This window comes from Sinohyriopsis cumingii, chromosome 6 (assembly GCF_028554795.1).
Source record: "Sinohyriopsis cumingii isolate HCF-2022 chromosome 6, ASM2855479v2, whole genome shotgun sequence".
NCBI lineage: Eukaryota > Metazoa > Mollusca > Bivalvia > Unionida > Unionidae > Sinohyriopsis > Sinohyriopsis cumingii.
In genome coordinates, this window is record NC_142966.1 from 116,310,985 (window position 1) to 116,325,224 (window position 14,240).

General features: G+C 35.8%; 1 protein-coding gene across 3 annotated transcripts in view; it reads right to left on the reverse strand.

The window, feature by feature from the left end:
• LOC149797797 (prestin-like) overlaps window positions 1-13,220 on the reverse strand; it is a 60,892-nt gene extending 47,672 nt beyond the window's left edge. For 2 of the 3 annotated variants that reach the window (XM_089962770.1, XM_089962768.1), the window contains exon 1: window positions 12,852-13,219. In XM_089962770.1, coding sequence (XP_089818896.1) covers window positions 12,852-13,152 — 301 coding nt within the window. In that variant the 5' untranslated portion in view covers window positions 13,153-13,219. Of the gene's footprint in view, window positions 1-12,851 lie in introns of all 3 variants that reach the window. The other variant, XM_089962769.1, reaches the window with a different exon arrangement.
• Between the last annotated feature and the right edge of the window lie 1,020 nt (window positions 13,221-14,240).

Consider the following 14,240-nt stretch of genomic DNA (forward strand, 5'->3'; position numbering starts at 1 on the left):
TTTTTTTTTTTATTTCAAGCCCTACAAAAGGAGACCAAGTTTGTCTTGAAAGAGGATTGAAACTCTAAATTACACGGGCGTGAAGGAAAACATCGTTGTGTTCATTCTAATCATGCTTGCCGTATCTCTTTGTGTTTTAGAGGTCATATTTTTTCTTAAGTAAATACACGCATCAATAGACAGACAGATTGGGTCATCATCCTTGAGGTTCACTGTACTTTCGGTTCTTTACTCCATACAAACCCCAAATTTATTAGTTTGAAGAAAAAAAGATAACATGCCCCTCAATACTGTAACACGTCTGTTCTGACTCTACCGATGTGAGTGTGAGTGTTTATCTTAAAATGTTTAAGTAAGATATAAAAAAAATGGTCAGCTTGAAAACGCGAACCAATACTGTGACGCTCAGTATTTTGATGTGGTAAGAAGAATCGGTACAATACACAAAGAGGGCTTGTAAGTTCACATTCCTGTCTGTCTGCACTGTAATGGTAACAACGCAAGAGCGTAGGGATTATTATGCCACACAGTCCTAGAACAAAACAATGCATCACCCGTTGTAAGCCATTTCATTGGCTATATTTATTTTCTTACCGCGTTCACTTCGAATTGACTTGAGTAGCTATTCACACAGTGACGAGAATGGTCATGCTTTACTGGGTCTATCCTATAGGCGATTTATATAAAATAATATTTAAGAAAATTAAACTAATGCACGAACAATGGTACCATGGGCGATCCCATGGAAATTGTGTCCGACTTATTGCAAAATACATCAACGTTTAATTTAACCGTGCAGATCGCTAGAACAAACCTCTAATAATACACATTTTGAAAAGTGTTGTATGACACGGATCGCCATTGTCGCTTGGTGTCTGCTTTCTTCTTCGAAAAGAGATCGTTTCGTCTTGACTATAAAAAATTTAATTCGACTAAGTTTTACGCACTACTTGAACTCATACATTTCACGTTGTAGGTGTAAGCCGTCGTTCTCAGTTTTCTGGAAGTCCGTTTTTGCGTTTCTCAGATGTGATACTATTTTTGATGGACCGAACGAAATTTCTTTTGGCGTGAATCAGGACTCATGGTTTTGTGGCATAAATGGAGAGCATTGATTAAAGCTCAGTTATGTCGTCTTCGAAATCGCTGACACGGATTTGAACTAACCCTTCAGGTCTTGTGTGAGGCGACGCGGCACGTCATTGCCTTTTACTTTCTCAATGAAATCGTTTCATCTTATTGCAAAATTACATTTGACTAGGTTTCATACGCAGCAGGTCCCTGTATATAGGGAGAGTGTCTTAGCGTCAGAGTATTCATTCCAGTCTCAAACGATCAAGAAGATGGAAGAGTCAGCACATATCGATCTGCTGGTCAAATATATGCTAAAAGCCATACGAAAGCATAATTCACAGGCGAAAGTGGCAACAAAACGTACTCTTTTGGTCGTTGATTTGATGAGAGTCATACGAAAGTGTGTAAGTGCTGATGAAGTTTGCTATATCTGCAAAGGTAAATGGGTATTTGTCTCCAGAATACCTGCTTCGTCTAAGAAAGAGAGACAAAAGTCAAGATACCTAATATCGTTGTCAGGAGAAAGGACACTGGAATTCAGGGTACCCTACGAGAAAAGAGAAGAAACAGAAACAAGACGAAAAAGAGAAGAGGGATTCAGAAGAAGGAGAAATTGAAGATGAGGAAGAACTTGTGCCAGTGAAGACATGGAAATGGAAAAATTGACAATGTCAGCCGATGCGTTGGCCCTGATGTGAAATTTCATACTACCTTCTAAAAGAGAATAGACCAGAAAGAAAACGTAAGTATCTCTTGGTCTTGACATTCTATAATAAGGATGACGTGCTTTGTTTTTTACTCACACTTTATGAAATTGTGCTCTTTCGCCTCTCTCTATCCCTCTGGAACATGTGTTTTAGTTAGAATTGAAATGAAAGGATGTTTTCCTTCACGCACGCTCTTTAGGCATGCAAGTCGGTAAACAATAGTCAGCCTATTCATCCATCATTTTGTGTTTTGATGTTTCCTAAATAACACACTGATGCCATAAAATAACGGGTTAAATGGGTTTTGTAGTGTTGGGGTGGGGGTGGGGTGTAGGTGTTTGGCAGAGTTGGTCATTGCAGGTGAGGGCTTAGGTGCTTTCAAAAAACTTTTTCTTTTTCACTCTGTGTTGATGGAATATAATGGGTTATTTTCTTCACTCTCTGTTGATAGTATATATAAAGGGTTATTTCTTCACTCCGTGTGGATAGAGTATAATAGTTTTCTTCTTCCCTCTGTGTGGTTAGTAAATTATGGCTTTTTCCTCTTCCCCCTTTGAGGATAGTGTATATTGGGTTATTTATTTCTTCTTCCCTCTGCGTGGATTGTAGATATGGGGTTTATTTTTTTTACATCTCACCTCCGTATGGATAGTAGGTATGGGATTTGTATTCTTCCTCTTCCATGTTTAGATAATATATTTGGGGTTTGTATTATCTCCCTTCTGTGTTGATAGTACAATTGGGGTTTGTTTTTTCCTCTTCCCTGTGTGTGTGTGTGTGTGTGTGTGTGTGTGTGTGTGTGTTTGTGTGTGTTCGCGTACGTTGTGTAGATGGTATATTTGGTTGTTTTTTATCTTCTTCTTCCTCCCGAGTGTGGATAGTATATTTGGGATTTGTATGCGTTAGCGACGTCGTGTGGATAGTATATTTGGGGTTTATATGCGTTAGCGACGTTGTGTGGATAGTATATTTGGGGTTTGTATGCGTTAGCGACGTTGTGTGGATAGTATATTTGGGGTTTGTACGCGTTCGCGTACGTTTGTATGGATAGTATATTTGGGGTTTGTATGCGTTCGCGTACGTTTGTATGGATACTATATTTGGGGTTGTATGCGTTCGCGTCCGTTTGTGTGGATAGTATATTTGGGGTTTGTACGCGTTAGCGACGTTGTGTGGATAGTATATTTGGGGTTTGTATGCGTTCGCGTACGTTTGTATGGATAGTATATTTTGGGGTTTGTATGCGTTTGCGTACGTTTGTGTGGATAGTATATTTGGGGTTTGTATGCGTTCGCGTACGTTTGTATGGATAGTATATTTTGGGGTTTGCAAGCGTTTGCGTACGTTTGTGTGGATAGTTTATTTGGGGTTTGTATGCGTTTGCGTACGTTTGTGTGGATAGTATATTTGGGGTTTGTATGCGTTCGCGTACGTTTGTGTGGATAGTATATTTGGGGTTTGTATGCGTTCGCGTACGTTTGTATGGATAGTATATTTTGGGGTTTGTATGCATTTGCGTACATTTGTGTGGATAGTATATTTGGGGTTTGTATGCGTTCGCGTCCGTTTGTATGGATAGTATATTTGGGTTTGTATGCGTTTGCGTACGTTTGTGTGGATAGTTTATTTGGGGTTTGTATTATCTCCCTTCTGTATTGATAGTATATTTGGGGTTTGTTTTTTCCTCTTCCCTGTGTGTGTGTGTGTGTGTGTGTGTGCGTATGTCTGCGCGCGTACGTTGTGTGTGTGTGTGTGTGTGTGTGTGCGTGTGTGTGTGTGTGTGTGTGTATTGGTCTCTGTTTGTCCCTATGAAACTCATTTTATCCCTATCAGATACACTCTACCTACCTACCTGCAGTAGCGTGTATTCAGGTCAGCCACTTGCAACACTGTTGACATTTATCCCCTAGTGTTCAGTACAGTGACGTCACTGACGCTGGAAATTTCGAGACTATAAATATGGACTTGGGGATTTCCACAGGTTGTAGCTATACATATTTACTAGAGTTCATAAACAGGAACGTCACTCAAGCTGAGGCTATAAAAAGATAGTGGGGTTTTCCAAAGGAATAACCCACAAGTTGTAGTATAAATAGATAGTGGGATTTCATAGGAATTTTAGCTGATTATAGCTATAAATAGATACATGGGTGTTTATCCACGATCGTCACACAAGTTGATATTGTAGGTAGTTACTAATTTTATCCATTTTAGTCTAAACCATTGTAACATAATTTTCGGGGATATGTTTAATTTCCTTTAAATTCTGGGACAATTTCGTCATTTTAGCGTTACTTTTAGTCACATCCATTTTGTCGTTGAGCATTTCCTTGATTATAGCTATTTATAGCATCATTACAATTATGCAGATTTTTGAACACCCCAGCAAGATTTCAGGTCTTGGTAATGCTTTATATATAAATCTCACGCTTGTACTAGTGTATGTATGTCTCTGTCTCTGTTGTGTTTGACCCTCTACCATCATTGTCCCTAGACAGTCCCACCATGTTCAATTCCCCTTGACGCTATGCAGACCCACCATGTTCAATTTCCATATGTTAAATTCCCCTTGAGGCTAGAGTTGCCCAAGACTTTTTCCCATGTTAAATTCCCCTTGAGGCTAGAGTGGCCCATCAGTTTTCCCCATGTTCAATTTCCCTTGAAGCTAGAGTGGCCCATGAGTTTTCCCCATGTTAAATTTCCCTTGACGCTAGAGTGGCCCAAGGGGTTCTGTAATGCTAATTCCTCATAGACCCTATACAGGCCCAGGGTTTTTCTCCATGTTAAATTTACATAGACCCTATACAGGCCCAGGGGTTTTGGTCCATGTTAAATTTACGTAGACCCTATACAGTCCCAGGGGTTTTTGTCCATGTTAATTCCCATAGACCCTATAGTATCCCAGAGGTTTAGTCCATGTTAAATTTACATAGACCCTATAGTGTCCCAGGGGTGTTTTTAATGGTAAGTCCCATAGACCCTATAGTGTCCCCATTCACTACTAATGACGAACCGGCAAGAGGTAATTCAAATATGTATAAATAGTTACAATTCATCTACGTCATTATTATATTTTAATTAACATTGCTACCAACCATACAATTGTTTCTATACTCCATTTCTAATTTTTCCCTTTCCGTTGCTTCGTGTGGCTACATTTGTCCATAATTCGTAAGTTCAGAAACTTCGTTACGTGACTCAGGCGAAAATCCGCCACGCTCGTTTTTTAACGGAATATGCCTGGTTCCTTTCTACGAAGGTTTAGAGGATGGGGGATGAAATTCTGTCCCATGTTTAATTCTTTTAGAAGACGGGGATTATTATTTTATCGTCATATTATTACAACGCTAAGTACTGTTCTGTGGAACTTCATCACTGATTTAGAGAATGAAGAAGCGATAGCCAAAACTTGAAATATAACAATGTTGAAACAATATTTATATAAGTGTATTAATGCGTCATGGTCGGATCGCAACATATATACCTTTAGTATTGTTATATCAAGTTGCTTTGATATATATATTAAACATGGCAAAAGACGACGCGGATGTCAGCACTATTTATCTTTGCTTTGCAGTTATGATTAACAACAGACGAAGCGGAAGGAAGGCGGACGTTTACATATTACTGTTTGCCACTTGTTAGAGATATAAACCGCCGTATTTCTGAACATACTGCAATAGGTACCATGGTCAACCGCAATTTTATTAGGGAGCAATAATTTTATTTCTTCTGGGACAGGCGCCTGTGATTATTTTTTAACTTCTAGCTGAAATATTAGTAAAAATATCTAACTCTAATTCATAGAAAAATAACCCCATATTATACCGATTTTATTATCTGAAGCAAATTAATTATCTTGAGATACTAGAAAATAAAATATCATGGCTTGAAAGAAAATCGCGACCCCCAACCCACCCACAGCCCAAAAATTGTCAGTACCTTATATTAAATGAATTTGCTATGTGCATGTTAATTATTGTATAAGTTCATCTGAAAACTGTAACTGAAGTAGGATAATAACGCTTACACTATACTATAGCTGACACCATGTAAAGAGATGTGTGTGTGTGTGTGTGTGTGTGTGTGTGCGTGTGTGTGTGTGTGTGTGGATTTTTAAAGTAGCTTTAAACAATGTTCAGTCATTTCGCTACGATGTCTGCAGTGTGGCAGTTTATAGTGATGTCTTGCACTGGGTCATTATACCACAGACATGTAGTATGATGTCCCACCCAGTTAAGTCCTAGCACTAACCTCTTAATGCTGAGCGCTAAGCGAGGCAGCTGTTAGTACCATATGTATAAGTCTTTGGTATAACTCTGCTGGGGTTCGAACCCACAACTCCCCGCATCCGAGTCGGACGCCGGACGCTCTAACCACTAGGCGACCGGAGTGGTTGTAAAGAGATCGTGCTGACATTAGAAAGCTTGTTGAGAAAAATGGAAACTTAAGCCTACATTTTGCTAGCTACACTATTGATACAATTAGCGGGGGAAACTTTGAGTGGGATGCTAACATCTGAGCAAAGTATTTATCAGACAGGACCAATAAACTCACTGATTCCAGAAACGAGGAAACATAAACGACGCTTTCATGGGGAATATTTCTACACTGGTAAAACTATACATTCGTGAAAACAATAATGAAGACATTTATATTACATATATTATAAGAGGGCCCAAATACAGATAATACATAACTTTAAAAACACTCCGTTTTCCTACATAGGCCAGTTATTTGACATGATATTGTAATTTTCAATTCGATATACTTTCTATAATGTTCAAATACTTTCAAATAGGTTTCTACATGTTTCAGTATCCGAATACCGAATTGTGACCGGTGTTGCTCGATAGAGAAACGTAATGTATAATCGACGCTTAAATGTATTTTAACTCATTACATAAACAATATTATAATATGCCAAAGATTATATAATATATGATAATTCTTCGAATTCGCTACTTCTATGGATTAAAAAACTTGACAATTTAGGAATATCGATGTGAATGGCGAATGATGGCTTCCTAAAAATTCTTATTCCCATATATTACATTCACATATTCTGTTTGCAGTCAAAATGTGCTTCATATTCGCCTTATTCAAAACACAATTTTTTCACGACTTATAAATTGTTTTTCTCATGTACTACTTACGTTGATTGAGATTTAAATCAAAATAAACGTTTGTTCTTTTCTGTCCTGTTCTGTTTGTTTGTTTTTTTCTGGTCTGTAAGCTCTACCCAGGTTTATACATTAATAAGATGAAAAATCACGTCGGCGTAAAAAAAAAAAAAAATATCATTCGTCTCTGTCAGATAGGTTTGCAACATGCAGGGCCAATATAGTTCCAATGGAAGTTTTGCGTGGTTGGGTCGGTTTTGTTTATGTTTTTTCTTCATTCAGTTTCCATGATATTTCCATGTTTTTATCAAAAAGGTTCTATTTGCAGATAAGAATATGCAATATTTGGACAATGTTATTTATTTCTATAGTAAAAGAAACAAATGTTTTGAAGCTCGCAATTAACTCAGAAAAAAAAAGTTGTTTGTGGATGGGGGTATGTTCAAATTCAGTCATGGGATAAAACTGCATCAAAATACATTGCAGAGACAGACAGATTGGGAGATGTACATTTTTAATAGATATATGGAAATATTGCACAAGTGAGTTTGAAACAATGAATTGAACAGAAATGTTCCCATTTTAAGAATGAAACATTTCCTTAATCTACAAAAAACGCAGATTTTCTCGTTCATTATATATTTAAAATTGCAAGACATCGATTTTCCCAACCTGTCCGTGTCAATGCGGCTAACACTCTAAGCCAGTCAGCGGGACTACTTTATCGACAAAGTGAAATTTCGCTAAATTGTGCCAATTCAAAGAAAAGTTCACAAAATTAAAGGTACACTTCTTTCTAGTGGCCACCTTTATTGACAACATCTGAAATGAAGTGGCACCAGGAAAGTAAAAGCTGGATGGTTTACTTAATAAGGTAAATGAATTCCGTCTTTCAATCAAGTTCACTGCAGAATCACAAGTATCAATCCATATGTCTGTAGACACAAAGGCACAAGTCATTGAAAAATACTCAACATTAACGTATGTTGCAAAGCAAAAAACATACACATATGTTCCCATCCAGCAGTCACCAAAAAAGATCCACTGTATTCAGAACATGGTACTTTAGACAGACACTAAGAGTGAGATAAAAACACTGCACTCAACATACACTTTAGTCAGGCACTATGAGTGAGATAAAAACACTGCATGCAAAACGTGCCCTTTAGCCAGGCACTAACAGTGGGTTAAAGAGAAATCACTGATCAACATTGGTCTACAATTTAATCATCCAAAACTCTACAATAATCATTTCCCCTATAAGCCAGTCATAGCATAATACAAACCCAAATGTCTGCGACACATGGAGCAAAACTAGAAGCCCTCACATACCAACTACGAAATAATCCGCCGAACGGTTTGGAGATTTTTTTTAAAAACACATGACACACCAAAACAATAAAAAACTAACGACTTCTCCACAACTGCACATAATCTCATTATTCACTGCAATACGATTACATGCAAACCATATGCTATACTTGATAAGATGTACCGTTTATTCAATCCAGTATGTGGGACAAACCGAAAAACAAGGGGATGGATCTGTTTGTTCCTACTGCGAAGCCAACTACTTTGCAGAAAACTATTTTTCCCCTGGCCACCGTATAAATGACATTATTCTGTCAGGAATTGCCCAAAATCAAAATTGTAACCTCGAAACAAGATTAGCAAAAATTAAACGTGTTGGATTCGCCGCCTCAGAACTCTCACACCAGGCGACACGAAGAAGAAAATTATGTTTCCCTCTATATGTTTTTCATTTGTCTGGAAGGGTTTAACTTCCATGGGTGTTTGTGCTCGACTTGGATTTTATGTGTTTGGTGCTTAAGTTTTAATTGGCACCAAATATCCATTATTGTGGTGATGTGCCACCAGCAGCTAATACATATATACATAACATCTCAATAATAATTTTGGAACATGTTAGAAACCCATGTTCCTCATCGTGTTTGCATTTGAATAGAAGGGTTTATCTTCCCATGGGGTTTTGTGCTATTCCTAGTGTTTATTTTGTTAACTTTACATTTAATTGGCACCATGCATCGATTTGGTGTTATGTTGACCTGAAAAATGCTAATACATACATCCTTTATATATATATATATATATATATATATATATATATATATATATATATATATATATATATATATATATATATATATATATATATATATATATATATATATATATTTATATTAGGTTTTTAATTATTCTTTTTATATTTCATTATATGCTATTATAATGTAACATTGTATGTTGGTCTTGACCTTCTCCAAAATGATGTTCATTTCTGCTTATCCCAAATTTAATTTTTCTTTTTATTTTATTCATTGTAAACAACTAAATTATTTTCTCTGTGTATGGGCTAAATATCAGGATCATTATTAATAGAAGAAGTAAATATGTTTACTTGGGTCAAAGTTTTTGAATTTCCTAAGTGAATCATACATTATCCAGGTTATTGTTTTGTAAATATTAAGATCATTCTAGAAGATTATTTTCTATTAGGTAATGGTTTTTTTTTTTTTTTGTTTTTTTTTTCTTTATAGAAAATGCTAATTGTCACTTGAGGTCACGTAGAGAACTATATATATTGTAACTGTAATGACTTGGTCATTCGTACTTTAACATATGTCACAGTTAAGCTGTATATTATATATTGTATTTATTTTGGGCTGCAATCTTTTTCTTCAAACTATTGAATTCAAGTGGTTATTTTCACTGGAAATACAAAAGTGATCTGATAACATTCTTGGATAAAGACATTCAGTGGAATTTATACTGAATTCAAACCTGAAATTATATTACTGTGATTCAACAACAGACTGTTGACACATCAACACTCTATAAGCTATAACAGACAAGTCATCACCTTTAGTTTTTGGGATTTATTCTGCACCTTTACTGAATTTTATTCAGGACTTTAAATTATTAGGACTTTTGTCTGTAATTCTTTGATTATTTTGGGATATAATTCGCAATACCGTAAGTTCTTTTTTCTCATTTTCCTTTGTATTCTCGAAATAAATTATTAGTTAAATTGTACAATGTTAGTTGTCTTTCACTCTTTTCTGTTACTTATTTTAAGAGTATAGACTCGTAACAATACATGTATGCATACATACATACACACACACATACATGTATGCATACATACATACATACATACATACACACACACACATACATGTATGCATGCATGCATGCATACATACATACACACATACATACATACATACATACATACATACATACATGCATGCATACATACATACAGACATACATACATATACAAAATTTAATTTTGGGAGCAAATAAATTAACATGAAGCTTGGACATACGTATACATTCGTGAGTACTCAGGAAAACATAATTAGCACTTATAGCGAAAGTGACAGCCAAGTAAAGGCAACTGTAGCTTACTTGATTACCGTAAGCATGCTCCACAATTAGGCAGATGAGTATTGTACAGTATATAACCAATTATGCCTCAAATGGAACAATCACCTGAAATGAACAACAAACCAAAATACTTGGCACTATTAAGAACTATATTCCTTTTCCAATAGAAATACTAATAATGATAATGTAAAAACATGAAACAAAGTCAGAAAAACATGAGGCAGTTTACTATGTTGTAATACCTTAATGGTATTGTGAATGCAGTTTTGCATGCACGTTCACCATTTGATATGTGAAGATTATTTGATGTTAAACGTTGAGATGTGAGATGATGCTTGACCTACGAGAATTTGGTATTTTTGATCGTGTAATTTTAACTGTCACTGAAAGCATCTACCACGTGTGAATTATTTCTTCCATTCCTAAACATATGCCACCCACCCACCATTGTTTAGATCGCTATCTGCATCTCTTTTAAATGTGTACCTGTGTTTAACACTAAATGTGAGTATAAAACCTTGCTCTGGTCCTCGTAATGACACGCTGTTGTCATGAATTCGTCAAGGAATTCATTTAAAGACATCAACAGTTCTACAAGCCCTAGGACATCAACATCAAGTGGAAAGAAGTTCGCATAATAGCAGTTATTGTGCCATATTCATTTTCGTGTTGGACCATGTGTGTGTCGTGCTGGAATTTCACATGAATAATTTAAGAAATTAATTATCTTACCTTCCATGATTTTGGAATATCAAAGCCAGAAATATGATGTTAGCCCATAAATTGGTGACTTCAACCTTCCGATGGATGTTTGTTACCGAAACATCGGAGATGAGATGCATGATAGTAATTGAATCAATGTGCCGGTCGAAGAATCACATTTCTCTTCTCAGATTTTGTTGAACAATAAATTAGAACTAATGTTACAATATTATTATAAATTCTTGGTTATGTAGAACTTGTTATTTTACTTTAATGTGCAAAATAGTATGCATTTGATAGGGACTATTTCTAACCGTATTATGACTCACTGCATCATCAATAAGTTTTATTCTCGCTCGATTCGCATGGAAATTCACTTGTCCGTTTCGTTCATTTCTACTTAATCATAGGTGTGTATATATAAATAAGATTAAAAGTATCTTTTTTAAAAAACCACCACGGACATTTAGAGAATAACTTAATTCTGTCTAAATTTTGTGTTCAGTTGACTTGGTTACCGCCATGGCTAACCCTGGGAAGGACTAACATCGACTGGCTAACTAAGGTTATGTGACGTGAATAGGAGTCTATAAATACGAGTGCAGACAGTGCAATGGCAGATAGCTGTCAGAGCGGCAAAGTATGAACATCTATGTAGAAAAGAACTTCAGCCATGTATTCTAAAACCATCAATTATATATTTTTACATAACCAATATTAACTTTGGCACTCTAAAATCCAAAAGATGAATCAACTTGTTATGAGAAATTTAAAATATATTTATTACATGATTGCTACTGAATTTAAATACTGTATAATTATTATATAATTCTTTATAAAGCCACTGTTATCTCCCACCACACTGCTTAAGTACACTAGTACTAAAAAAAATTTTTTATTGAGATCATGCAATTATGTCAGAATGTGTTACAGTCTATCTAATAAATTTAGCTGTTAATATACACATGAATTTAATAATATAATTAATTTCACCATAATATAGTGTATTACAACGTTGTCTTTTGGCATTTAGATATATAAGACTGCTGTGGCAAACACTGTATTGATGTAAAGTCACTATGCGATATTGAAAGGCATGTTCTATGTCATATTTATTATTTATAAAAAGCATTTTAAGTCTTGAACTCTGGTCTTTTTATATATAACACACGGGGTATATATATATATATATATATATATATATATATATATATATATATATATATGTGTGTGTGTGTGTGTGTGTGTGTGTGTGTGTGTGTAGAGAGAGAGAGAGAGAGAGAGAGAGTGTGTGTGTGTGTGTGTGTGTGATTTAAATTGGCATGTTAAACAATTTAGGACAAACGAATATATTTCTTAATTCGGCGCAGCTCTCTTTGGTTGGTAGTAGGAATGGATCTTGTTTCTAACATGTTTTAACACAAATGGCTAGGTTACCACATATGCTGATGATTTCCCATAACACGAGTAATGTCATTGCAGCCTTTAGTAGGTCTGGCAGTATACGATTTGGGAATTTGTCTTTTGAACAGAGCAAATCAAGATAACTTTGCGTTTCTTGGGCTTCAAAAGACAGTTGATACATTCTTGTGGGGTAAATGTATCTTGCTCAAAAGTCAATGCCCTCATAAACTCTCTCTCTCTCTCTCTCTCTCTCTCTCTCTCTCTCACACACACACACACACACACACACACGAAATATCAACAAAGATAAGGAGGAAGACACACAAAGTATACGAGTTAAACATGGATTTTGGTCAAAGCTTATCATGGCTTTTTTTCGGTTTTTTTTTTCTGACGCTACTACGTCAACTACTGCAAATGAGATAACACTCACCTTGAGGAATCTGCATGATGCCAACGGTGACTCCGCTGATGACGTCATTTGGTAAATCCTGTTTGACCTTGTAATTCTTCAGAACCTGTATAAAAGGGAAAGTGTTTCTGCACGCGTTCTTACAAAATTTGTATATGGATCGAGAATTCAACGTATTGAGGCATGTCCACGAAAAAATCGACCGTTTTGCATTATTTTCTTTCCTGTATAACTTCTCAAATGTAGTAACCCTATAAATGTCGTCTGCTTCCTCAATCGTTTTTTCTTCACTACAGCAGATATTATCGTTCTCTTCATCCATGGTTGTTACGCTGTTCTGCAACGTGGACGGACTTATCAACTTAACTATTAAGTTTGACCTGATTTCTGCACTGCACAGTCTCGCTTTCTTCTGTTGTTTATGTTAACTCGAACAATATAAAAGCGCGATGTTGAGAGCACTGGATTATTTGTATTCGTTCTACTAATTCCATTAAGTCTGTAATACCCCGATAGAAATGCAAGGGGTTACAACAGGATAACAAAAGATTTTAAAGCGTTCTTTGCAAACTATGGAGATTTAAAATTCTACTTTCTTTATTACAAAATTTCATATTGATAATCGATGTATTCTCATTCATATACATCTCTCTCTCTCTCTCTCTCTCTCTTCAAATATCGATGGATAAGTCTTTACGAATGCAATAAAGACTTCTTTGTTATATTTGAGAATATTATAAAAGAAGACATGGATCTGGATGACAGGAAGCAAAGAAAGCATTGAATAAGTGTATAAATATATTCAACCAGAGTAAAAGCAAAAGTCAAGGAAAAACTTTGGCAAAATACTTTGACACTACGAAAACATCGCGTAGTGTGTGTGTGTGTGTGTGTGTGTGATTCGAATCAACACAAGTGCCGTGGTAAGAACACTGTTGGGCTTTAATTCACAGCTGCAAATTAAAATTTGGCGATAAAAAGTGCGTGCTTTATAATAAGAGAAAGATTAAATGGAAGAAACCTAAATGTTTAGTATAAAAAAGTCTGTATTTAAAAGTAATTTCGCTTCTTAAATCATTCATTGGATTGAATGCGAACTTATTCAATTCTGACAGATAAACATATACACAAACCATGCATATGTCAATAAATACAGTCTAACCGCATTTAATACGCTCCACCACCCCCACCCCCCACCCCCAAGAATGGACTATTTTATTTTCGTTTGTCGAAAGATATATCTGCCGCAGAAACGTCACAGAAAATGGAAGAAAAGAAGCGGGGGGGGGGGGGGATTTTGATCTGACTGTGTCTCAGATGTGGTTATTTGAGACAGGTAATCTTTGTGTATAAATAAACTCTCTCTCTCTCTCTCTCTCTCTCTCTGTTTGATACAATTTCGAAAGAGAC